The 26,602-nt window shown below is 44.5% G+C and overlaps 2 protein-coding genes across 2 annotated transcripts in view; both read left to right on the top strand.

Annotated features, from left to right (window-relative positions):
* The window catches only part of Ajuba (ajuba LIM protein), a 31,609-nt gene extending 17,032 nt beyond the window's left edge, over positions 1 to 14,577 (top strand). Inside the window, exons 8-9 of the mRNA XM_090345231.1 lie at positions 13,643 to 13,694; positions 14,544 to 14,577. Coding sequence (XP_090201357.1) covers positions 13,643 to 13,687 — 45 coding nt within the window. The 3' untranslated portion in view covers positions 13,688 to 13,694; positions 14,544 to 14,577. The remainder of the gene's footprint in view (positions 1 to 13,642; positions 13,695 to 14,543) is intronic.
* On the top strand, positions 14,544 to 22,354 carry Haus4 (HAUS augmin like complex subunit 4). Its single transcript, XM_090345233.1, has 9 exons — positions 14,544 to 14,622; positions 14,909 to 15,051; positions 15,135 to 15,266; positions 15,610 to 15,744; positions 18,229 to 18,325; positions 20,120 to 20,265; positions 20,378 to 20,508; positions 21,323 to 21,391; positions 21,930 to 22,354. The coding sequence occupies exons 1-9, from the start codon at positions 14,568 to 14,570 to the stop codon at positions 22,111 to 22,113; spliced, it is 1,092 nt and encodes a 363-aa protein (XP_090201359.1). The 5' UTR covers positions 14,544 to 14,567; the 3' UTR covers positions 22,114 to 22,354.
* The last annotated feature ends 4,248 nt before the right edge of the window (positions 22,355 to 26,602 follow it).

The following is a 26,602-nucleotide window of genomic DNA, read 5'->3' as shown; positions in this document are numbered from 1 at the left end:
TCTCACAGACTTTCAGCTTTGAACTGTGATCCTCAGATTTCAGCCTCCTGAGTAGCTAGGATTACAAGCATGAGCCACTAGTGTCCAGCTTCAGTTATTTTTAAAAATGTTTTCTTTGTTGTTAAGTATCACTAATTATAGCCAAAGTACCTTCAGACCTGGTAATTCTGGTTATTTGGGAGACTGAGGACCATTGTGAGGCCAACCTAGGCCATTTACTGAGACCTTGTCTCAAAAGAAAGTAAAAGAGGGCTAGTGCTCAGTAGTAGAGCACTTGCCTAACATAAAACACCTGGGTTCAAGCCCCAGCACCGCCCCCCTCACATACTATTGAAGCACATCAGGAGAAGCAAAGGACATATACTGCAAGAGTCCCCGCCCTTGAAAAGGTCATAGTCTAGCCAGAGAGCCAAACATGCATCAAATGACTTGAGAGGGGTGTACACAACATGTTAACAAGTGCAAAGTAATTGATGGTTACAAACAGAAGACCTAATGAAGTGGGGTGCAGTGTGCTGATGAGTGAGACTTGGCTTGATTTGACAGCTGAAGGTGGCAGTGAGCAGCTAAATCCTGTCCCCAGATGCACTGAGGGTGGCCCACTGAGAGTTTTAGTGTTTTTGTTCTGTGCTGAGGATTAAACCCAAGGCCTTGTACAGACCATGTACAAACTTCACTATTGAGCTACACCCTCAGTGCCAACACACACACACACACACACACACACACACACAGAACCCTAGTTGAGAAGGAAAAAATGCCAGCTAATAAATGTCAAAGGAATGATTAGAATTGGAAAAACAGCATTTTGTGAACTCTAATAAAATTGATTCTGGCCAACATTATTAGTCAGTATTTAAAAAAAAACACACACACAAAAAAACCCAGGAGCATGGCCTAGTGGTAGAGTGCCTGCCTACCAGGATGAAGACCCTGGTTCAATTCCTTGGTAGCAAATACACAGAAAAAAAAGCCAGAACTGGTGCTGTGGCTCAAGTGGTAGAGCTCTAACCTTGAGAAAGCCCAAGGACAGAGCTCAGGCCATGAGTTCAAGCCCTAGAACTAGCAAAAACAAACTAAAAGGTATGATGGCTCATGCCTGTAATCCTAGCTATTCAGGAGGCTGAGTGCTGAGGATTGCATTTCAAAGACAGTCCTGGAACCAAAATCTGTGAGACTCTTATTTCCAGTTAATGACCAGAAAACCAAAAGTAGCACTGTGGCTCAAGGAACAGAGTGCTAGCCTTGAGCTAAAGAGCTCAGACGCAATGCCCAGGCCCAGAGTTCAAGCCCCAGAATTAACCAAAAACAAACAAATAGGTAAGGGGCTGGGAATGTGGCTTACGATAGAGTGCTTGCTTAGCATGTGTGAAGCCTACAGTTCGATTCCTCAGTGCCACATCAACAGATAAAGCTGGAAGTGGTGCTGTGGTGCAAGTGGTAAAGTGCTATTCTTGAGCAAAAGAAGCTCAGGGGAGCTGGGAGTTTGGCCTAGTGGTAGAGTGCTTGTCTCCCATGCATGAAGGCCCGGGTTCAATTCCTCAGTACCACATACATTAAAAAAAAAAAAAAAAAAAAAAGCTGGAAGTGGTGCTGTGGCTCAAGTGGTAGGCCTGAGTTCAAGCCCCTGGACTGGCAAAAAAAAAAAAAAAAAAAAAAAAAAGAAGCTCAGGGACAGTGCCCAGGCCATCAGGACTGGCTAAATAAATAAATACAGGTGAAATAGTAGGCAGATAACTGGACAGCCGTATACCTAATGCCAAGTAACAACACCACATAGTTTACAGTCGTGAGTGTGTGTGTGTGTGTGTGTGTGTGTGTGTGTGTGTGTGTGTTTTACAGAGGCTTGAATTCAGCCTCATGCTCTCCCTTGATTTTTCTGTTCAAGGCCCTTATCTCTGATTAACCACCAGAAAACCAGAAGTGGAGCTGTGCCACTCTCCCTGGTGGGTTATTCCTCTTATCCTTCACACAGTGCACACATGCCCAGCTCTTGAGGACTTTTGCATGACTCTACTGGGCTCTCTCTCCTCAGAGAGAGTTCCTCCTCATTTGGAGGAACTCATACAGTAATTTTTGAAATCCTCCCCCCACCCAACACACAAAAGAACATTGATTCCAGAATATTCTAAAATTGTCCCTCCCTCCCCCAAGACAAACCAGTCATGGGAATCCAACCCAAACTATAATAATCTCCTTAGGTATCATGCAAATATATACTACAAATTCACTAAACAAAAATTTTCTCTTTGGTAAATAGACTTAGGAAGAGTACTAAGTTGCTAGCTTCATTAAGGTTTTGCTTTCTCCCACCACTTACCATAAAACCTAATCAGAGGAGTATTTCAAAATTCACAATGTTAGCTGAGAACTGGTGACTCATGCCTGTATTCCTAACTACTCAGGAGGCTGAGATCTGAGGATTGTGGTTCAAAGCCAGCCCAGGCACAAATGTCTATGAGACTCTTATTTCCAATTAACCACCGGAAAACTGGAAGTGGTAGAGTACTAGCCTTGAGATGAAGAGCTCAGGGCCAGTGCCTAGGCCCAGAGTTCAAACCTCATGACCGACTCCCCCCCCCCAAAAAAAAATCACAATGTTCTTTTCAAGCATGAAACTTCAAATGACCTTTAGCTAGTCTGCTTCTCCTGCTAGTTCTTCTTTTTGCTTTTTTTTTTTTTTTTTTTGGTCCATCATGGGGTTTGAACTCAGGACCTGAATACTGTCCTTGAACTCCTTTGCTCAAGACTAGTGCTCTGTCACTTTGAGCCATATCTCTACTTCCCATTTTCTGGTGGTTAATTGGAAATAAGAGTCTCAGAATTTCCTGTCCAGGTTGGCTTTGAACCATAATGCTCAGATCTCAGCCTCCTGGGTAGCTAGAATTAAATGTATGAGCTACTGGTGCCCGGCTCTTACACAGTTTTTAATTTAATTTAATTTTTATTTCTTGCCTGTCTTAGGGATTGAACTGAGGGCTAGAGCTCTACCACTTGAGCCACAGCACTATTTCCGGATTCTTCTGTGTATGTGGTACTGAGGAATGGAACCCAGATCTTCATGCACAATAGGAAAGCATTCTACCACTAGGCCATACTCCCAGTCCCTTACACAATTTTTTTAGAGGAGAAAAATCTCTTTCAGATGTATTAGCTAGGATCACAATCAGTAGAAGACTGCTACTGTTCATTTAAAATCCAAGGAAATACTTTTTATCAGCTTGTCACATGCTTTCGAGTTACAGTAACACACTTGATCGTTTTAAAAAGAACTGTACACTTGGTGCTTCATGCCTAGTTTTCCAAAATGGTCTTTAGTCTTTCTCCTCTGAATCAATTTCCTTTACAGTCTCATATTCCTTTGGTAAAAATTGTTTCAATCTGTCCCATTTTTTGAGCCAAATTTCTCAGCTTTTCTTTGAGATCTAAAATTTCCTACCAGATCTAGTTTATGTACTCAATCTCACTAGTGTCTCAAAGTAAAAACAGGCTCATTCCAGTTTGTGTAACAAGTTTGTGTGACAGACAGATGACCCTTGAAGCGGTAAGGGGGCAGGATTTGAAATCCTTTTGGAAGTGTTAAGCAATTGCAAAAATGGCACATTATGAACATTTGTTCTGAAATTTCCATTTGATGTCATAGGTTGATTACATATTTTCTTTATCTTCTTATTTTCTTTTCAAATCATGTACTTACAATGGGCACAAAATTTTCTACCTTAATCATCAATCGTCCTCTGAATACCTTCATTTTCTGGTGAACAGCCTTGAAAATAATTCTAAAATGTCTGACTACATGCAAAATTTTTTAGCCCTGAAACCAATTTCTCAGTCTGTAATATCATAAACTATACAAATACTTTCAAAGTGGTATGACTTCCTTTTAAAGTTTTTCAAAATGATTGGTCAGTGAAGTGTGATTCTAAATTCCAAAGGCTGTTTTAATATCCCACCTTTGCAACTAGTTATTTAAAGGCTCCTTTTTTTTTAGTGTGAGAACAAATTCCATCAAAAGTTCCCATTAGTTTCATAAATAGAATACTATATACTCACCCAGAGTTTCTTTCTGGAGTACCATGTTGTTGCCTGAGTCGATTGTGTGTGGGAGGCAGAGTCCCGCAAATTCTTGTAAATTTCTACTCACCTTCCAATAAAACAATGCAAGCAAACATTGTCCAATCCTGAAAGATTAGATTTCTTTTTATTCCCACACACTCCCCATTGTATTTATCAACACATTAAAGTCTGGCACTGGTAGTCCACTTCTGCAATTCTAGCTACTCAAGGGGCTGAGATCTGAAGATATCAGTTCAAAGCTATAGCCTAGGGCAGATAAGTTGAAGAGATTTTTTTTTTTGAGGGGGTGCTGGTCAAAAGGCTTGAATTCAGGGCCTGGGCTGTGTCCCTGAGCTTTTTTGCTCAAAGCTAATGCTCTAACACTTTCAGCCACAGTGCCATTTCTAGTTTTCAGGTGGTTAATTGTAGATAAAGAGTCTTATGGGGGGCCAGGAGTTTGGCCTACTGGTAGAGTGCTTGCCTAGCATGCATGAAGACCTGGGTTGTATACCTTGGTACCACATACATAGAAAAAGCCAGAAGTGGTATGGTGGCTCAAGGGGTAGAGTGCTAGCCTTGAGAATGCCCAAGGACAGTACCCAGGCCCTGAGTTCAAGCCCCAGGACTGGCAAAAAAAAAAAGTCTCATGGATTCTCCTAGGCTTGCTTCAAACTGCCATCCTCAAATCTCAGCCTCCTGAGTAGCTAGGATTACAGGTGTGAGCCAGGAGATACATAGCTTCCAGGAGATTTTTTTTTTTTTTTTTTTTTTGCCAGTCCTGGGCTTGAGCTCAGGGCCTGAGCACTGTCCTTGGACTTTCTCAAGGCTAGAGCTCTACCACTTGAGCCTCAGCACCACTTCCGGCTTTTTTTTTTTCTATGTATGTGGTACCTAGGAATCGAACCCGGGTCTTCATGCATGCTAGGCAAGCACTTTAACCACTAGGCCAAACTCCCAGCCCCGAGATTCTTATCTCCAATTAACTAGCAAAACACCAGAAGTGGAGGTATGGCTCAAATGGTAGAGGCAATCTTTGAGCAGAAAACAAACAACAACAAAAAACCCCTCATTCAACAAATAAGTCAAATAAATGCTTTTTTTTTTTTTTTTCTTGCCAGTCACGGGGCCTCAACTCAGGGCCTGAGCACTGTCCTTGGACTTCCTCAAGGCCAGAGCTCTACCACTTGAGCCACAGCACCATTTCCAGATGTTTCTATGTATTTGGTATGGAGGAATCAAACCCGGTCTTCTTGCATGCTAGGCAAGCACTCTACCACTAGACCAAACTCCCAGCCCCAAATAAGTGCTTTGATAGTGCTCCCACACATTGGGGTGGGAGCCTTGGGTTATAGAAGGAATACTTCCTTGAATTAGTGTGAACTAGAAATTAGTAGTTGACTAAAGGTGGGTGAAGCTACAGGAATTAACAAAGGAGTACCAAAAAAAAAAAATACAACCCTATCATAAGCATGCTACCTCTGAACTACATCCCCAGTTTCTTTCATTTTTATTAGTGTACGTTAATAGTACAAGAGAGTCTTGTTGTGACTATTCTATACATTTAGAATATTTTTAACAAGTTCACCCCAGTATGATATTCCTTTAATCTTTTTTTTTTTTTTTTTTTTTTGCCAGCCATGGGCTTGAGTTCAGGGCCTGAGCACTGTCCTTGGACTTTCTCAAGGTTAGAGCTCTACCACTTGAGCCTCAGCACCATTTCAGGTTTTTTTCTATGTATGTGGTACCGAGGAATCGAACCCAGGTCTTCATGCATGCTAGGCAAGCACTTTAACCACTAGGCCAAACTCCCCGCCCCTCCTTTAATCTTTTTAAAGCAGTATTTGGTGGCTTCATTAATGCTTTGCCACTTGAGCCACAGTGCCACTTCCAGCCTTTTCTGTGTATGTGGTACTGAGGAATCGAACCCAGAGCTTCATGCATGCTAGGTGAGCACTCTACCATTAGGCCAAATGCCCACCCTGGCTTTTTAGGTTTTTTTTTTTGTTTTTTTTTTTTTAATCTCCTTCCAAATTTCCATGGTGGTTGTAGTAGCTTATATTTGTACTAGCAGTGTATGAATTTTTTTTTCTCTTTTCTCATCCCAATTCTCACCAGCATTTGTTGCTACTTTTCTTGATTATAGTCATTCTGACTGGATGAGATGGAATCTTAGTATGGTTTTTTATTTGAATTTCCCTCATGGCTAAGAATTTTGAATATTTGTTCATGTATATATCAGTCATTTGAATTTCTTCTTGGAAGAGTTGTCCAATTCATTAATCTATTCATTAATTGGGTTATTTATTTCTTTGCTGTTTAATTTTTAAACTATGTGTATATTCATCCTTTTTTGGAGGGGAGGGGTGGTCATGGGACTTGAACTCGACCTGGGCACTGCCCCTGAGCTCTTCAACTCAAGGCTACAGCCCTACCCTCGAACCAAACTCCATTTCCCATTTTCTAGATGTTAATTGCAGATAAGAGTCTCAGGTCCTTTTGTGCCTGGGCTGGCTTTGAACCTTGATCCTCAGATCTCAGCCTCCGGAGTAGCTAGGACTACAGGTGTGAGCCTCCAAGCCCAGCTATATTCATCCTTTTAAAAAAATTAATTCATCAGAATGGCCAATATTCTGAATTCAAACAATAGAAAATGCTGGAGGGGATGTGGAGAAGGAGGAACCTGACTGCACTGCTGGTGGGAATGTAAACTAGTACAACCACTCTGGAAAGCAGTCTGGAGGTGCCTCAAAAAACTAAGCATTAGATACAGCCATGCCACTCCGAGGCATCTACTCTGAGCATCATAACTCAGGATATGATAAGGATACCTGCACATTCATGTTCATCACTCCACTATTCACAATAGCCAAGACATGGAAACAACCCAGATGCCCCAGTACAGATGAACTGATTAAAAATATGTGGTACTTATATACAATGGGATTTTACATAGCCACCATAAAATAATGGCATTTGCCAGGAAATGGATGGAACTTGAGCAAATCATATTGAGTGAGATAAGCCAAGACCAAAAAGACAAAAGGCACATGGTCTCTCTGATATGCTGGTGTTAGATCTAAAACTGGACAAGACAAGACAAACTAAATAGGACTTAAGATGCCCACACCCCTGAAACCAAAAGAAGAGGGAACAGCCAATACCCTAGCAAAGGGAAGAAAGATACATAATATCTGATTTGGAAGAAATGGTTTTATTGTCAATGTTCAAAATGTTAAATCTGTTGTTCTAGATAAGACTAGAAGGTTTATAAATATCTAGTATTGGACTGGAGTTTGGCCTAGTGGTAGAATGCTTGCCTGGCATGCACAAAGACCCGGGTTCGATTCCTTGGTACCACATACTTAGAAAAAGCCGGAAGTGGTGCTGAGGCTCAAGTGGTAGAGCTCTAGCCTTGAGAAAAATCCAAGGACAGTGCTCAAGCCCTGAGCTTAAGCCCAGGACTGGCAAAAAAAAAAAAATCTAGTGTTTATAAACTATACACTAGATCAAGGTTGGAAGTATTATGAAAATAAAAAAATGACTGTGACATTAGCTAAGTATAACTATGCCACAGTATTGTAAACTGTTTTTTGTTTTCTAAATTGAAATAGGTATGATTGTATATGGGGTTTTGGTTTGGTTTGGTATGGTTTTTTTGCCAGTTCTGGGCTTGAGCTGAGGGTCTGAGCACTGTCCTTGGGCTTTCTCAAGGCTAGTGCTCTACCACTTGTGCCTCAGCACCACTTCCAGCTTTTTTCTACATATGTGGCACCGAAGAATCAAACCCCTGTCTTCTCACATGCTAGGCAAGCATTCTACCACTAGGCCAAACTCCCAGCCCCAATTGTGTAGGTTTATAATCCCAGCTATTCAGGAAATGGTGACAGTTGGATCACAAATTCAAGACCTGCTGAGGCAAAGTTGTTTCTCAGAAACAAATCACAAAAGAAAGTGATCAGGGGTATGGCTCAAAAGAGAGTGCCTGCCAAGCATGCACAAACCCTGAGTTCTATCTTGGGGTACTCCAAGACAGACAAACAAATTCTAGTTAAAAAAAAAAAAAAAAAGAGGTGGCAGTTGGGCACTAGTGGCTCACACATGTAATCCTAGCTACTCAGGAGGCTGAGATCTGAGATCACAGCTCCAAGTCAGTTGTAAGAAAGTCTGTGAGATGGCTGGGAGTGTGGCCTAGTGGTTAAAGTGCTTGCCTAGCATGCATGAAGACTCGGGTTCAATTCCTCGGTACCACATACATAGAAAAAAGCCAGAAGTGGTGCTGAGGCTCAAGTGGTAGAGCTCTAGCCTTGAGAAAGTCCAAGGACAGTGCTCAGGCCCTGAGCTCAAGCCCAGGACTGGCAAAAAAAAAAAAAAAAAAGTAAAAAAAAAAAAAGAAAGAAAGTCTATGAGACTCTTATCTCCAATTAACTACCAGGAAACTGGAAGTGGGGTTGTGGCTCAAAGTGGTAAAGTATTAGCCTTGATTCCAAAAAGCTCAGGAACAGGCCCAGAGTTCAAGCACCATGACTGACAAAAATAAAAATAAAAAAAGGAGGTGACTGGGAGAGGGAGAAAATTCTTGGACCCCTTTTGTGACTTTTCTTTTTTGCATGCCCAAGAATGCCAGATGGTGTCTGATTTAAGATTCTTTTCTCAGTACTTGGTTGCATTTTTAACTGCCAGGCTAATCTATAAGCTCAGCTTTGTGGCCTAACATAGAAATATGATATGAAATCTCTTCCTTCAGATGGATGCTATTTCCGCTTAGACCTACAATGCAGTGGGTTCTCTCATCGCTGTCTTCCTTGTTAGGATGTTTCTTCCATCCTAAACGATCCAAAGTTTCTCTCTCCTTTCAGGCCCAGTGGAAAAAAATAAAAAATAAGATTTATTTCATGATCTTCCCTCTGTATTCCTGCAAAAAATTTTCTGTATCCTCTTCTAGTTTCTTTGGTATTTATAATATAAATTGCTCTTTTGACAGTTATTTGCTATCTTGTATCATTGGCTTTTCACATGCACAAGACAGGGACTAGGTCATACTTATTTATGTGTCTCTCCCAAGGCACTTAATAAATGCTTAATAAGTGTCCGTTTAAGACATCTCACTTTCACAGTCTTTCCAGTGCACTCTCTCAGCCATTATCTCATTTGTTCATTACATCAACACTATGAGGTTGGAGGAGCTGGAAATGTTATTTCTTCCTTTTGACAGATGAGGAACCGCGATGTCCAAGGTCACAGGACTTGTTAGAGACGGAGAACAAACAGGTGATTTCCTATGAAGGTTCTGTTCAATATAGGGCCCCCCACCACCTTCTCCTCCATTTTTATGCTCCTACCTGGTCTCTGAACCCTCATCTCTTCTGTCCACAGTTATTTCAGAGCCCTTTAGCCAAAGCTTTGTAGTCCCATGTTTGAAAACCTGACAAGTCTGGGTGATGAAATTTCAGTAGATTTCTGATCAGTTCTGAATCACCAAAGCATGCTTGCTATTTTGTTCTAAGGGCTGTTTGTTAGGGACATTATGCCAGCTATTTAATGATGCTGCAACTACAGAACTGAACAAGCATAAATGATTTTTAAAAGCTTTTGGAAAAAAGACAGCACTCTAGCATTAAACATGAAAGGTGGCAGCTGATGAGCTGACCAGGGGTATGAAATTTCTGTACTAGATCATGCCGTTCTACGTGTGCTAGGAGCATTCTCTAGCTGTTTCTAAGACCTGAATCTCTAAATCCAAGTACATCTTGCCCCACCTCATCCAATTTTCCGATGCATGAAATTTGATCATCTTAGTGCAGTTTACTTAGCATTAAACTTACTGTCCAGGCTAACTTTGAATTCTTGAGCCTCCTTCCTCAGCCTCCAGAGAAGATGAGATTACAAGTGCATGTTACCACACTCAGCCATTTTTTTGGGGGGGGGCAGTCCTGGGGCTTGAACTCAGGGCCTGGTCTCTGTCCTTGGGCTTCTCTATGCTCACTGTAGTATTTTACCACTTGAGCCATGGCACCACTTCCTGCTTTTTCTGAGTATGTGGTACTGAGGAATCAAACCCAGGACTTTATACATGCTAGGTGAGCACTCTATCACTAGGCTATGCTCCTAGCCCCCCCACTTTTTTGCCAATCCTGGGGCTTGAACTCAGGGCCTGAGCACTGTCCTTGGGTTTTCTCAAGGCCAGATCTCCACTACTTGAGCCACAGCACCACTTCCAGCTTTTTCTATATAGGTGGGACTGAGGAATCGAACCTGGGTCTTTGTGCATGCTGGGCAAGCACTTTACCACCAGGCCAAACTCCCAGCCCTTTATTATTATTATTATCATCATTATCATTATTATTGCCTGACCTGGGCCTTAAACTAAGGGCCTGGACACTGTCCTTGGGCTTTCTCAAGGTCAGTGCTCTACCACTTGTGCCACCGCCCCTTCTTTTTTTTATTAAAAAAATAATTTCAATCTGATATATGGGATATATTTGTATTTGGTTATCTGAAATTGGATAGGGAAGGGGGGGGAAACAAGATGAGGGGTGGGGGAGGGGGGAAGGGAAATGGGGATCATGACATGTGAAAGGGTATCAGTGTGTGGGAATTAAGGCACCATTTATCTGGCAAATATCATGTAACCCTTCTATTAATTACAATAAAAAATATATTTAATCTAAAAAATAATAATTTCACCTAAGCCAGGCGCTAGAGGTTCACATTTAATCCCAGCTATTCAGGAGGCTGAGATCTGAGGATTGCTGTTTAGAGCCAGCCAGAATAGGAAACTCCATGAGACTCTTATCTCCAATTAACTAGCAAAAAAAGGGGGATAGAGATGGGCTCAAGTGGTAGAGCCCCAGCCGTGAGCAAAGAAGCTAAGGGAAGGCACAAGGCGAGGGCACCAAGCCTCGGGTAGGACATTCAAGAAGTCGACCCGAGGGGACAGAAGAGTGCCAGGCACGGGAGGAGCCAAGCCCAGAGGAGACTCTCAGGGCACCGTGTGGTCCTGGGAGGTTCGGAGAGCCACTGAGGCAGGTTGAGGCTTTTGGCTTCTACCATGAACTTAACCTATTAGTACCTTAGTTATCAGGTCTGTAAAACGGGCCTGATGATGATTTCTGCGTAAGAGGCCTTAAGAACTGAGATTAGACCACGGAAGCCAATCGCGTGGTGCACAGGGCCTGACTCCTCGGAAGAGAGAAATCTCAAGACATAGCCATAATGGCAATTTACTCAGCCCTTAACGGGGGAGAAGATACCAAGAAGGAGTCCTGACACACGGCCACGTGCACCCTTCCCCCGCGGGGGGGACTGGGCCTGGAAGGCAGGGGGCGGGGCGCGGGCCGGGCGAGGGGCGGGGCCTGGAAGGCAGGGGGCGGGGCGCGGGCCGGGCGAGGGGCGGGGCGTGCAGGGCAGGGGGCGGGGCGCGGTCCGGGCGAGGGGCGGGGCGTGCAAGGCAGGGGGCGGGGCCCGCCGTTCCCGCCACAACATGGCCCCGCCCCGCCGGCCCGCCCTCCCCCGGGCCTCCGATACGCTCTCCGCCGGGTCCCCGGCCTTCCCGCGCAGTCCTCCGGGGCTCGGTCCCCCAGGCCCTGCGCTAGGCCCGAGTGAGAGGTTCCGGAGCTGGGGCGCGGAGGGGGCGGCCGTGGGCCCGCCCTCCGCTCCCTGGCCGGCGGCCCCAGGAGCGCAGGTTTGCTTCCGGAGGGCGGGGGGCTGCCCGCGGGGTGGAGGGCGCGGGGAGGCGGGCTGTCCCGCGCCGGGCCCCACGTCCTGGGGACGACAGGGAGGCGGTCGCCGTGAGCCCGCTCCGCGTGGTGACTCATCTCGGGCCGGCGAGGGTCACGGCTTGTGAAAATACCTGTAAAATCCATGGAGCGTTCAGCACGGCGTGTGGAGACAGCGCCAGCTTTTAGACGACGCCTGAGTCAGAGCATTGAACGTCGGCTCCCCGCGCCCGTCCTCAGCCGCCGGAGCGCCGGGGCTGCCGAGTGGAGCCGGAGGCCGCGCCCGCCCGCCCGCCCATGCTAAAAGCCGAACAGGCACCGGGAAGCAGCCGCAGCTGGCTCGTTCAAATTTGGGTTGATTCTCATTGCGTGTGTGGGATCTGTCTGCAAAACTTTATTATTATTATTATTATTATTATTATTATTATTATTATTATTTACAGGCTAAGATCACCCTTTACCTGAATTGTTAAAACACAGGCCTTAACTAAATAGGGGTTTTGATTGACAAGTCGGTTGTGTTATTAATTCTTAATGTCTCATCCAAAGCAGAAATCCTTATCTTGGTTTTGTAGGGGGGGAGGGAAGCATTTGCCTTAAAATTCACACTGAAATAACAGCCGAGCTGCAAATTAAGTCCTAGCTTTGTACTTCCTCAGCTGCGTCCCCCTGTACACCAACTTACAAAACAAACGAGTAGTTACTTTGATGTTAACTCATAAAACGAGGGAGTGAAGCTGAGTGTTCTGTGAACTGAAGTGTTAAATCGTAATAACCTTCAGTGTCTTCTGCTTTGGGAGGCTCAGGTGTCCTTTAGACTTTGATTCCTTACCAGGAGGGAGTGGGGGAGGAAAAACATGGTAAATCATGTCAAGGGGAAAATTTTATAGTCTCAGTCAGAACTGCTCTTTGCTGCCCCTCTGTGTCCATGTCTGTTTCTCCTATGCCATATTTCTGGCAAAACATGCCTCGCTCCCATTCTCACCGCAGCCTTGTATCTTGATGTTAGTCTGATGGCATTAACCTCTGTACATATATGTTCTTTCCTCCAGGTGCTCTTCTCTAATGCCCTTAAGTACAAAACAGCATGTATGGGCTGGGAATGTGACTTAGTGGTAGAGTGCTTGCCTTGCATGCATGAAGCCCTGAATTCAATTCCTCAGTACCACATAAACAAACAAAAAAAAGAGCCAGAAGTGGCATTTTGGCCTCAAGTGGTAGAGCACTAGAGCACTAGCCTTGAGCACAGAGAGGCTCAGGGACAGTGCCTAGGTCCTGAGTTCAAACCCAGGACTGGCAAATACACACACAAACCAGCATGAGTAAAGAAGTGTTAGAGGCAGGAGTTTGGCCTAGTGGTAGAGTGCTTGCCTACCATGCACTAAGACCGGGGTTCAATACCACATACATAGAAAAAAGCCGGAAGTGATGCTGTGGCTCAAGTAGTAAGAGTGCTAGCCTTGAGAAAGCCCAAGGACAGTGCCCAGGCCTGAGTTCAAGCCCAGGGACTGGCAAAAAAAAAAGCCAAAAAACAAAAAAACCTACCAACAGGAGGAAGGAATAGGAAGGGGAAAACCTGGAGAGAATTAGGGAGGGGTGACATTGTTCCCTGTAACCCCTCTGTATATCGCCCTTACAATAAAATTTTAAAGGATCAACAAAGGAAAAACACCAAAAACTACCAACAGATTAATAAAAAGCAAGTAAGAACTTGTGGAATTTGATGGCTGAGTTCTTTGGAAAAAAAAAAGACTGATCTCTCCAATCCTTATTAACATGAATGCAATAGCTCAGTCTTGGTATAATAGTACAGGTGGTAAGGGGAGTTCATTCTGATGAGCCCCCAGTGAACTGGACATTTTTCTTTTTAGAAAGAGACCCCTTTTGGACATCTTGGAACAAGTGGAAACACTTAGGTGCTTGGTATGTAAAATATTTTGGTATTGGTGTGTCTATAAAACTTATATAAGGGCTGGGAATGTGGCTTAGTGGTAGAGTGCTTGCCTAGCATACATGAAGCCCTGGGTTCAGTTCCTCAGTACCACATAAACAGAAAAATGCAGAAGTGGTGCAGTGGCTCAAGTGGCAGAACACTAACCTTAAGCAGAGAGGCTCAGGGACACTGTCCAGGCCCTGAGTTCAAGCCCCAGAACCAGCAAAAACAAATAACCCAACATATAAGATAGCCCAGGGACTGGTGGCTTATGCCTATAATCTTAGCTACTCAGGAAGCTGAGATTGGAGAATCTTGTTTCAGAGCCAGCCTGGCAAATCTGAGAGATTCTTATCTCCAGTTAACCAGCAACAAAAGTGGACATCTGAAGTGGAGATGTCAGCCTGAATGAAAAAGCCTACTGAGAACACCAGGCCCTGGGTTTGAGCCCAAGTACATTGAACATCAAAGCAAAAACAATCCCTTGAGGCTGGGAATATGGCTTAGTGGTAGAGTGCTTGCTTAGCATGCATGAAGCCCTGGTTAAATTCCTCAGTACTACATACATAGAAAAAGCCAGAAGTGGTGCTGTGGCTCAAGTGGTAGAACATGAGCCCTGAACACAGAGAGGCTCAGTGTCCAGGCCCTGAGTTCAAGCCCCTGGTAAAGGCAAAACAACAATGACAATAACAAAATCCTTGTCTAAGCTTTAGAGCCTCCGGTGTGTGATACTGTAAGAATTATCTCTGAGGTTTCTTTCTAGATTGTGGATAACAGAAACCTCAAAACCCAAGATAGTTTCATATGGTATCTTTATGTTCTTCCATTTGGTTCCACAGGGATAAGACTCCTAAGAAACTAAAATGGCATCTGGAGATTTCTGCTCACCTGGAGAGGGGGTGGAAACATTACAACAAGGTATGGGTAGACATTTGCAAAACTGGTTAATGACTTAGAGAGGTCTTATTTATAAGGTTCGTGCCTTCGATAATAAAAAGGATCAATAATATCTACCAGAATAGTTTTTCTTACCAAAGCCTGTGTTTCCGGGGCTTCTTGAACCTTTTAAGTGGTTTCTTGGCTTGAACTATAAGCCTGGGCTCTGTTCCTGTGCTCTTTAGCTTTTTTTTGTGCTGTTGACTAAAAACAGGTGTGAGCCACCAGTGTGCCTCACCTTTTTGCTTTATTGTCCCTGTGCTGTAAGTCTGCAGCAAACAGTTTCCTCCTTGCAACCTGAGTGAAGAGGACCTGTTACAGAACCCCTACTTCAGCAAGCTCCTGCTGAGTCTCTCACAGCATGTGGACGAGAGTGGCGTAAGCCTCAGCCTGGCAAAGGAACAGGCTCAGGTAAGGGCCTTGGGAATAGGGAGACAGGAGGAAGGGATAATCCTGAGAGAAAGGTTCCTAGCCTGACGATTTTGATTTCCTAGGCATGGAAGAAAGTTCGACTACATAAGACAACATGGTTGAGGTCTGAGATTTTACAGCGAGTCATTCAAGAGCTGCTTGTGGACTACTATGTGAAGACACAAGGCACGAATTTAACCGCAGAGGACAAAAAGGTGAGGCAAAAGAGATGAGGTAAGTCAGTTAGCAACCATGAAAATGACCAGGCCAGCCAAGTGTGGCAGCACATAACTATAATCTCAGCAGTGAGGCAGGAAGATCTAGAATGCAGCGATTTGAAATAACAATTTGAAAGTGAGACGTCACTGGAAAGGAGAGACGGAGGAAGAGAGGAAGGAGGAAAGGAGGGAGAGGGAGAGGGAGAAGGACACTTGCATGTGAAGTTATCTGAAGCAAGGAACGGATTTGATGACTCTGAAAATGTATGGGAATGGCAGGAGTAGAGTGGGAGGAGTTTTATGGTCACTTTGTTGTTAAGTTGTTAATTTTCTCTCTCAGTTTCATGAGACCCTTGAACAACGGCTACTTGTGACTGAATTGACACAGCTTTTGGGTCCCAGCCAGGAGAGAGAGACGCCATCACTGCTTGGGCTGGAGAAGGCAGACCTGCTAGAGCTCATGCCACCCTCAGAGGTTGGGAGTGGACAGCTGTGGGGTCAAGGAGTGAAATGACTTGTTTTTTTCATGTTAAGCATTATTGGTTTATAAAAATGGTATACATCTACTGAAGCTACACTCAAATAACTAGGAGTTTGGCCTAGTGCATGCCTAGCATGCATGAAGACCCAGGTTCAATTCTTGGTACCACATACATAGAAAAAGCTGGAAGTGGTACTGTGGCTCAAGTGATAGAGCTCTAGCTTTGAGAAAGCCCAAGGACAATGCTTAGACCCTAAGTTCATGCCCTAGGACTGGCAAAAGGAAAGAAAGAAAGAAAGAAAGAAAGAAAGAAAGAAAGAAAGAAAGAAAGAAAGAAAGAAAGAAAGAAAGAAAGAGAAAAAGAAAGAAAAAAGTAAAGAAGAAGTAAAATGGAAATACTGCCTCTAGAAATACAGCATTATGCAGCTGGGTGCTGTGGACTCACGCTAGTAATCCTAGCTGCTCAGGTGACTGAGATCTAAGGATCATGGTTTGAAGCCAGACTGGATAGGAAAGCCTGTGAGATTGTTTTTTTGTTTGCTAGGTTGTTTTTGTTTTTGCTGGTCTTGGGGCCTGAACTCAGGGCTTGGGCTCTGTCCTTGAGCCTCTTTGTGCTCAAGGCTGAGAATGTGGCGTAAGCCACCGTGTTTGGCCACCTGTGACTCTTATCACTGCTAAACTACTAAAAAATCTGGAAGTAGAGCTGTGGCTCAAGTGGTAGAAGATTAGCCTTAAGCAAAAAAGAAAAGGTCAAGGGCTGGGAATTTGGCCTAGTGGTAGAGTGCTTGCCTAGCATGCATGAAGACCCGGGTTCGATTCCTCAGTACCATATACATAGAAAAAAGCCAGAAATGGTGCTGAGGCTCAAGTGGTAAAGCTCTAGCCTTGAGAAAAGTCCAAGGACAGTGCTCAGGCCCTGAGCTCAAGCCCAGGACTGGCAAAAAAAAAAAAGAAAAGGTCAAGACAGGCCGGGAGTTTGGCCTAGTGGTTAAAGTGCTTGCCTAGCATGCGCAAAGACCCGGGTTCTATTCCTTGGTACCACATACATACAAAAAAGCTGGAAGTGGTGCTGAGGCTCAAGTGGTAGAGCTCTATCCTTGAGAAAGTCCAAGGACAGTGCTCAGGCCCTGAGCTGAAGCCCAGGACTGGCACAAAAAACAAAGAAAAAAAAAAGGTCAAGACAGAGCCCAGGCCCTGAGTTCAAGTCCCAGGATAGGCAAAAAAAAAAAAAAGAAAGAAAAGAAGAGAAAAACAAGTTGGGCTCAGTGCTCATGCCTGTAATCCTAGCTACTCAGGAGGCTGAGATCTGAGGATCAAGGTTCAAAGCCAGCCCAGGCACCAAAGTCTAAGTGACTTATCTCCAATTAACCACCAGAAAATTGGAAGTGACACTGTGGTTCAAGGGGTAGGGAGGTAGCCTTGAGCTGAAGAGCTCAGGGACAGTGCCCAGGCCAGAATTCAAGTCCCATGACCCACAAAAAAAAGAGAAAGAGAAAAGAAAAACATTATTATAACTAGCTTGACACTCTCCAAGCTTACATGGTGTTTAGTCTACTTTGTGTGTGTGTGTGTGTGTGTGTGTGTACACGTGAGCGCCAGAACTGGGGCTTCAATTCTAGGTTTCATGCTCTTTTTTTTTTTTTTTTTTTTTTTCCCCTCAAGGTTAGCTAGCACTCTATCACTGGAGCTCCACTTCTGGCTTTCTGGTGGTTAACTGGAGATGAGTATCATAGACTTTGTTGCCTAAGCTGGCTTTGAACCTCACTCAGCCTCCTGAGTAACTAGGATTAACTAGTGCCTGGCTTTTTTTGTTCTTTTGAGACAAGATCTCATTTTGTCTAACTCAGGCTAACCTTGAACTCAAGATCCTCCTGCCTTAGTATACTAAGTGCATGGTCTGTTTTGATGTAATATATTTTTTCAAGTCCATAAATGGATGTAACCCTTCTAATACCATGGTCTAGGCACATGATAGTCACTGTCCTTATGTAGCCTAAGTTTAAATCAGTGCTAGGATTCCATTGTGTGGATATCACATAATTTGCTTAACATTCTCAGCTGATGTTAGTTGTTCTCCCATTTTTCTATTAGAAACCACACTGAGATGAACATGACAGACTGTACATGTCTTTGGCTTTGTTCAGTTACTTGGTGCTGAGGCTGGGGTCTCTGGGTGTCACATACACCATGGACAGGTAGACACAGACTGCCTACTGTACTCCAGAAAAGGGGTCCCCATACTCCTGCACCTCATGGAATCTTGCCCATTGTTTTGCTTTTTACTCATTTTCTTTTATTTTTGTTGTGCCAGGGATCAAATTCAGGGCATATGGTAGGCAAGTACTCTACTACTGAGCTGAGCTCACAGTCCTTTTTGCTAATTGTGAACTAAAATGAATGCATCTTCTTGTTGTTAGTGAGGCTGTGTGTGTGGCAAGTCTTCTAGGTGTCATAGTATGTTTGCTGCTATGGCTGCAGGACTTTGCATGGATGAGAGCGAGGCTGCAACTGGAAGTGGAGGAGCAGCTCAAGAGGAAATGTTTCACTCTGCTGTGCTACCATGATCCCAACTCAGGTGAGCACTGGCTGCCCTGCTCACAGGTAACCTCTGGGTTCCTGAGCTATTTTTTTTAGGGGTAGGGGTGGGGGTCAGTTGGTTGTGGGACTTGAACTCTGGCCTGGCCTGGTCACTATCCCTGAGCTCTTTTGCTCAAGGCTGGCATTCTACCACGTTGAGCCAAGGGCTACTTCCAGTTTTCTGGTAGTTAATTGAAGGGAAGCATCCTTCCCTGGGCTGGCTTGAAACTGTGATTCTCAGATCTCAGCCTCCTGAGAACCTAGGATTCCAGGCGTGAGCCACAGACACAGGCTGGGTTGCTCTTTTGAGAATAATATATTTAAATTTTGGAGTCAGAAATGCTTTGGCTTGGAACATAGTGGTAGAGTATAAGACCTTGAGTTCACATTCTACTACTGTTGAAAACAGAAAGAAGGGGAGGGGGAGGAAAAATAAGCAGTGCTTATTGATTTATTTCCTTGGTGGTAAATAAAATGAAATAACTTTTGCAAGGGCTCCTTTTATTCAGTAAGGTGCTAAATGGAATATCTTCCCATTACAGAGTAGAGCACACAGGAGGATCAAAATGGCAAAGGAAAGAACAAATTCATGTTTGCCAGGCATTGGTGGCTAATACCTGAAATCCTAACTACTCCAAAGGCTGAAATTTGAGGATCATGATTCAAAGCCAGCCCAGGCATGGAAGTCTGTGAGACTCTCATCTCCAATTAATCATCAAAAAAAGCCTAAAAGTGGTGCTGTGGCTCCAGGGGTAGGGAGGTAGCCTTGAGCTGAAGAGTTCAGGGACAGAGCTGAAGAACTCAGGGATAGAGTCCAGGACAAAAAAAAGAACAAAAGCCTGTCTCGGCAGAGAAGGCCATAAGACTCATCTCCAGTTAACAGAAGACTGGCAGTAGTGCTGTGGCTCAAAATGGTATAATACCCAGGCTCTGAGTTCAAGCCCTACCACAGTCAAGGGAAAAAAAATCAGATTTAACCGTAGCTACTTAGAGCTGAGATCTGAGGATCACAGTTTTGAGTCAGCCTAGGTAGACAAATCTGAGACTTTGTTCGTTATGGGGCTTGAACTTGGGGCCTGGGTGCTGTTCCTAGCTCTTTTGCTCAATGCTACTGCTCTATACTTTGAGCCACAGCACAGCACAGCGTACCACTTCCCATTCTCTGGTGGTTAATTGGAGATAAGAGTCCCACAGACTTTCCTGCCCTGGGGAGCTTTGAACTACGGTCCACAAATGTCAGCCGCCTGAGGATTACAAGTGTGAGCCATCAGTGCTTGACTGTGAGAGACTTTTCACTCCAGTTAACTAGCAAAAACAGCTAGTTGAGGTGTGGTTCAAGTGGTACAGTACCAACCTTAACCATAAAAAGCTAACTGAGGGCCGGAACCATGGCCCAGTGGTACAGTGCTCGCCTAGCATGCATGAAACCCTGGGTTCAGTTCCTGGGTACCACGTACACAGAAACCCCGGAAGTGATGCTGTGGCTCAGTGGTAGCTCTAACCTTGAGAAAGCTAAACGACAGCACCAGGCCATGGGTCCAAGCCTCAGGACTGGCCAAAAAAAAAAAAAGTTGAGAGCTTGGGGCCCAGTACTGATATAAAAACAAACAAAAATAAAGAATTCAGGAATCCCACATGAAATGCACCTCATCACTGAGAAGCAGACATCAGAAGGAAACCTAGGGAAGGCAGAAGTTGGAGAGCTAACTGCACAAGTGGGGTACTGCACAAAGACCTTTGAAAGGCAGTAGCCATTAGGGTTTTCCTGTCGTTCCCCCGTGTCTTTGCCCAGATGCTGACAGTGAAACCCTGAAGGCTGCAAAGGTATGGAAACTGGCGGAGGTCTTGGTGGATGAGAAGCAGCAGTGCCAGGATGCCAAGAGCCAGCAGAAGGAGCAGCTGGTGCTGCTGGAGAAGAAGAGTGCCATCTACTCCCAGGTGTGGGAGGGCCCCGGGATGCTCCCCTCCTTTAGGGAAGCTTAAAGGGGTCTGATTGGCTCTCGTTCTTCCTGTGTTTGCTTTGGCCTCTGTCATTCCTTTGGGAAATCAGGTGCTTCTACGCTGCCTCGCCTTGCTGCAGAGGCTTCTGCAGGAGCACCGGCTGAAGACTCAGTCTGAGCTCCATCGCATCAACGCCCAGTACTTGGAAGTCAAATGCAGCGCCATGATCCTTAAGCTGAGGTGAGCTAAGAGTCTATGCATCCAACAGTCCATCTCACCCTTCCACCATCTTATAAACAGTTAACTCAGTAAATGAAATGTTATGCACCACTGTTAGCTCTTAGATTAGTCTCAAGAAAGCTTAGATTAGACTCAAAAAAGCTTGAGTCTTTTAGCTTCTGCTTTCTGAAATTTTTTTTTCCTTTTTTTTTTTTTTTTTTTTGTGCTGGTCCTGGGGCTTGAACTTGGGGCTATCTTGTCCCTGAGCTTTTGTGCTCAAGGCTAGAGCTCTACTATTCTTACCACAGTTCCATAGTTCTACTTCCAGGTTTTTGGGGGTTTTGTTTTTGTTTGTTTTTGTTTTTTTTGCCTGGGGCTTCAACTCAGGACCTGGGCTTTCTCGAGGTTAGAGCTCTACCACTTGAGCCACAGCACCACTTCTGGCTTTTTCCTATGTATGTGATACTGGGGAGTTGAATTTGGATCTTTGTGCATGCTAAGCAAGCACTCTACTGCTAGGCCAAACTCCCAGCCCTCCACTTTCAGCTTTTTGATAGTTAATTGGAGATAAGAGTCTCATGAGCTTCTCTGCCTGAATTGCCTTTAAAATCACCATCCTCAGATTTCAGCCTCCAGAGTGGCTAGGATTACAGGCGTGAGCCAGTCTTGAAATACATGGTTTCCTGGGAGATTGATCATTCAGGGATTCAGAGTAATCTTGATTATCTGGTCCCTGAAGAGCCCATACCTTGAGCATGGACAGGTACTGTGTCCATTACTCACTCTGCTTCAGTCAGTAAGCTTTCACATGACCCTTCTTTCTTCCCTCTGCCAGGATGGAGGAGCTAAAGATTTTGTCTGATACTTACACTGCTGAGAAAGTAGAAGTTCATCGTCTCATTAGGTGAGATCTCCCAAGAGCCTGGTACAGCTGTCACAGCTGGTTTGCAGAGCCTCCAGACTCATTCATCTTAATGTGTTCCCATTCTGTTTATTTTCTGAAGGCTAACATCTTCCTTCCCTAGCTCCTTCCTTCCTTCCTTCCTTCCTTCCTCCCTTCCTTCCTCCCTCTCTCCCTCCCTCCCTGTCTCCCTCCCTCCCTCCCTCCTTTCCTTTTTTCCTTCCTTCCTCTCTTCCTCTCTCCTTCTCTCTCTCTCTCTGTCTCTCTTTTACTTTTTTCCTTTATCCCAGTACTGGTGCTTGAACTCAGGGCCTGGGCACTGTCCTTTAGCTGTTTTTGTTGTTTTTTTGCTCAAGGTTGGTTCTCTACCACTTAAAGCCACAGTTCCACGTCTTCCTTTTTAGTGATTAATTGGAAATAATTGTCTCATGGACTTCTGCTTGGGCTGGTAATCCTCAAATCTCAGCCTCCTGAGTAGCTAGGAATACAAGACATGCTCACCTAGCATCTTTGCACTGAACCTTGTTTTCCTGGCTTCTAGAGACCGTTTAGAGGGAGCCATTCGCTTACAAGAACAAGACATGGAAAAGTCACAACAGGTCCTGAACACCTATGAGACCCTTGGGGAGGAGTTTGACAGACTGGTTAAAGAATACACCCAGCTCAAACAGGCAACAGAGAACAAGCGCTGGGCTCTCCAGGAGTTCAACAAGGCCTACCGCTGAGCCTAGCCAGGAAGCCTGGCTCCTACACAGTGACCACTGCCCTGAGGCTGCCGTCATTACAGCAGGGTGTGAGAAACTTGCTTCAAACACTGCTCTCACTTAGGCACCCTCTTGGTTTCTCTCCCTGGTTCATAGTGACAGGATCTCTTTTGGAAATGCAGCTAGCAGCATACCATAGCAGCTTATCCACGTCAGTCCTCCATTGTATTTATCTCCTAAATAAAGTGATGATAGTATATCAGGATTTGGGTCATTTTCTTGGGCAGTGATGGAAATAGAATATCAAAGTCTATGTGACTGATGATTAAGGAGGGAGAGCCCAGAAATACAGAGCCAAGTGCTAATGGCTCACACCCTTCTTGCGTTCCTCCAAGACTGTGGTTGACCCCCCTTCCTCAGGCTCCTTCACCTGTCTTCTAGAGGAAGAAGACTGAAAAGAAGCAGTTCCTGGTATTACCAGTGAACCAAGAGCACCCAGGGAACCAGCTCTTCACACCCTTTTCTGCCATTAATTTCTTAACATAGTCTGCCTTCTCCTTTTCTTTGTCACTTAGTAAAAGAGAATGGGCATATAGGCCCATACATATACATATGTATACATTATATATATTTATTACGAGTCCGGGGGCTTGAACTCAGGGCCTGAGCACTGGCCTTGAACACTTTTTGCTCAAGTCCAGCACTCTGCCACTTGAGCCACAGCGCAACTTCTGGCTCTGTCTGTGTATGTGGTACCAAGGAATGGAACCCAGGGCTTCATGCATGTTAGGCGAGCACTCTACCACTAGGCCCCCGATAGGCCCACATTTGCATTCAGCATAAGGGTGCCCCTTCTGTCCAGAGTCTCAATCCTTTAACAAAAGACAGCTGGATCATTCCTCAAAGTGGTGCCCATTTAAACAATATCCTTACCTTTGTTTATCAGTTCCAGGCTTGTATTCAGGGCCCAGGCACTGTTCTTGGACTTTCTCAAGGCTAGATAGAGCTCTACCACTTGAGCCTCAGCACCACTACTGGCTTTTTTCTATGTATGTGGTCTTTGTGCATGTTAGGCAAACACTCTACCACTAGGCCAAATCCCTCCCCCACCCCATTTTTTTGTTGGGGGTGAGGCTTGAACTCTGTCCCTGAGCTCTTCAGTTCAAGGCTACCACCCTACCCCATGAGCCACAACACCACTTCCGGTTTTCTAGTGGTCAATAGGAGATAAGAGTCTCACGGACGTTAGTGCCTGAGCTGGCTGTGAATCACGATCCTCAGATCTCAGCCTCCTGAATAGCCAGGATTATGGGCATGAGCCACCACATCCGGCTTTACATTATTATTATTATTATTTTTTTTTTTTTTTGCCAGTCCTGGGCTTGAGCTCAGGGCCTGAGCACTGTCCTTGGACTTTCTCAAGGCGAGAGCTCTACCACTTGAGCCTCAGCACCACTTCCAGCTTTTTTCTATGTATGTGGTACCGAGGAATCGAACCCAGGTCTTCATGCATGCTAGGCAAGCACTTTAACCACTAGGCCGAACTCCCGGCCCTACATTATTATTTTTTATTATTTTTTTTTCCAGTCTTGGGACTTGAACTCAGGGCCTGAGCACTGTCTTTGAGCTTTCTCAAGACTAATGCTCTATCGTTTGAGCCACAGCACCACTTCTGGCTTTTTTTTTTTCTGTGTATGTGATACTGAGGAATCGAACCCATGTCTTTGTGCATGCTAGGCAGGCACTTTACCACTAGGCCACGCTCTCAGCCCCTAATGGTAGTATATTCTTAAATTATATTCAGCAATTGCTAGTATTGAGCTGTTTTTCTCCATCTCCTCTTTCATTGTTTTCTCCCTTTTCCTTTTCTCTCTGTAAAAATTCAGTTATAGCCAAGTACTGGTGGCTAATGCTTATAAACCTAGCTACTTAGATCTGAGACCAATTTAAAGCCAGCCTGGATAGGAAATTCTGTAACTAATCTCCAGTTAAACACCCCAAAATAAAAACCAGAACTGGAGTTATGGCTCAAGTGATAGAGTACTAAAAAGCTCAGGGACAGTGCCTGGGTCCTGAGCTCAAGCCCCAGGACTGGCATACACGTCGTGTACACACACACACATACAATTAGATACCGATATACAGAGTTCTCTGAACCATTTATTTGTTTATGGTATTGGGATTTGAGCTCAAGGCCTCTTGACCTTAATTTGTTCTTTTGCTCAAGGCTGTCACTCTATCACTTGAGCCACACTTCTACTTCCAACTTTTGCTGGTTAATTCAACATAAGAGTCAGATTCGTCTGCCTGTTCTGGCTTCTAACCCAGATTGTGAGATCTCATCCTCCGAGGATTACAGGTATGAATCACCAGCACCTGGCTGAACTGTTCTATAGTAAGTTACAGATTTTATTGACACTTTATTTTCTAAATATTTCAGCTGGTGACTACGAAAAATATAACTTGCTCACATACTAAATTGATCATTAAACCTAAAGATTAATAATTCTATAATGTCCATTATCCAGGTCATCAAATTTCTCCTTTTTCTTTTCTCTAGGGCTCAGTAAAGTTTAATATCTAACACTTGGATGTTAGGTTTCCTCAATTTATTTTATTGATTGATCAGTCTAAGACAGGATATTGCTGTGTAGTCCAGGCTAACCTTGAACTTCATCTTCAGTCTCTGGAGTGCTGGAATTACAGATGTGAACTATCACACCATGCTTCAAAAAATAATAGGTAAGATTGAATATCTCAGCTTCTGGCTACATCAGGCTAGAATGCATCACTACTTTAACTGTGCTGAGTTTGATTGCTTGGTTATGGTGGAATCTGCCAGATTACCAGCAGTTGGATTTTTCTTTTTCTTTTTCTCTTTTTGCCAGTCCTGGATTTGAACTCTGGGCCTGAGCCCTGTCCTTGGGCTTTCTCAAGGCTAGAGCTCTACCACGTGAGCCACAGCACCATTTCTGGCTTTTTCTTTGTATGTGCTACTGGCCACTAGGCCAAATTCCTAGCCCTAAGTTTGCTTTTACCTTTTTTTGGTCAGTTGTGGGGCTTGAACTCAAGGCTTAGGTAGGTGCTGTCTCTGAGCATCTTTACACTCAGTGTATTCCCAGCTATTTGGGGGGGGGGGCAAACACCCCAGCAATAGTCAGGAGCACTCAGTGAACGGAGCTAGGAGTCAGTTTAATAGCAGCACAGCAGCTACTCTCCACCTTAAGGCTGATAGAGAACAGCCCTGCCCTTCAGTGGGGCTGAGCTTTTAAGGATAAATACCACAGGCAGGTGGTAGTGACCTATGACGTCACCTTACCTGCCCAAAGTCAATAACCACAAGGATGAAACCACACGCAGATGGTCGAGCAGATTAAGCTCTTTTACAAAAACAACTTGGCAGCTTAGCCTGCCAGGTTATTGCACTCTAGGCTAGCCTTCTACCAATTGAGCCATAGCACTGTTTTTTTTTTTTAGTGGTTAATTGGAGATAAGAGTCTCACAGGGAGTTTTCTGCCTGGACAGGCTTTCAAACAGAGATCCCCAGATCTCAGCCTCATGGGTAACTAGGATTACAGACATGAGCCATTGGTGCCTGGCTTAGTGGGCTTCTTCTAGTGTATAAACATTCATTTAGGGGGCCGGGAGTTTGGCTTAGTGGTAGAGTGCTTGCCTAGCATGCACAAAGACCCAGGTTCGATTCCCTAATACCACATACACGGAAAAAGCCGGAAGTGGTGCTGTGGCTCAAATGGTAGAGCTCTAGCCTTGAGAAAGCCTAAGGACAGGGCTCAGGCCTTGAGCACAAGCCCCAGGAGTAGCAAAAAAAAAAGAACTAAAATTTGTCCTCAATGCCCAAACATACATTTATGACAGACCCTCAAAAGCAATAGTTAAAAAATGTAAAAAGTGCTAGTAAATGTAATTGCAAACCAAGAGAAGTAGATCAGAATTGTGTTGCTTTTTGTCTTGATGATATGGGGCTTGTTAGGCAGGTCCTCTACTACATGTCAGTGTGGAGCCTGGGCACTGTCCATTAGCTTTTGTGCTCAAGGCTAGCACTCTACCACAATGAGCCCCAGCTCCACATCTGATTGTGTGGGGCTTAATAGGAGATAAGAGTCTTACATCATTTTCTATCCAGGCTGGCTTCAAACTGTGAGCCTCAGATCTCAGCCTCTTGAAGATCTAGGATTACATGCGGGAGCCACCATTGCTGGTGTGAATTTGAATTTATATGACCTTCACTGCCTTGGTAGAAAGGTAGATTTAGTTCAGGGTTTGTAGCGGTAAGCTTGGAATAGAATTAGAAAAAGCAACCAAGAGAAAGAAGAAGGAGGGGATGTATAAAAACCCAGAGTTAGAAATGGGCAAATTATATACCAAAGAAAGCTTTCACAAGTGATCAAAATCTCCTATAACTTCAATGAAGACTCTCGGGATCTGGAAGTTAAATTAGATTTCTAACTGCCCAAGCAAACCAAAATTGCTTCCAAGGTAGTAATTCCCA

Source organism: Megascapheus bottae, chromosome 14 (genome assembly GCF_031878675.1).
Source record: "Megascapheus bottae isolate mThoBot1 chromosome 14, mThoBot2.hap1, whole genome shotgun sequence".
Taxonomy (NCBI): Eukaryota; Metazoa; Chordata; class Mammalia; order Rodentia; family Geomyidae; genus Megascapheus; species Megascapheus bottae.
Note: the sequence above shows the minus strand (reverse complement) of the source record. Positions and strands in the feature narration are given on the sequence as shown.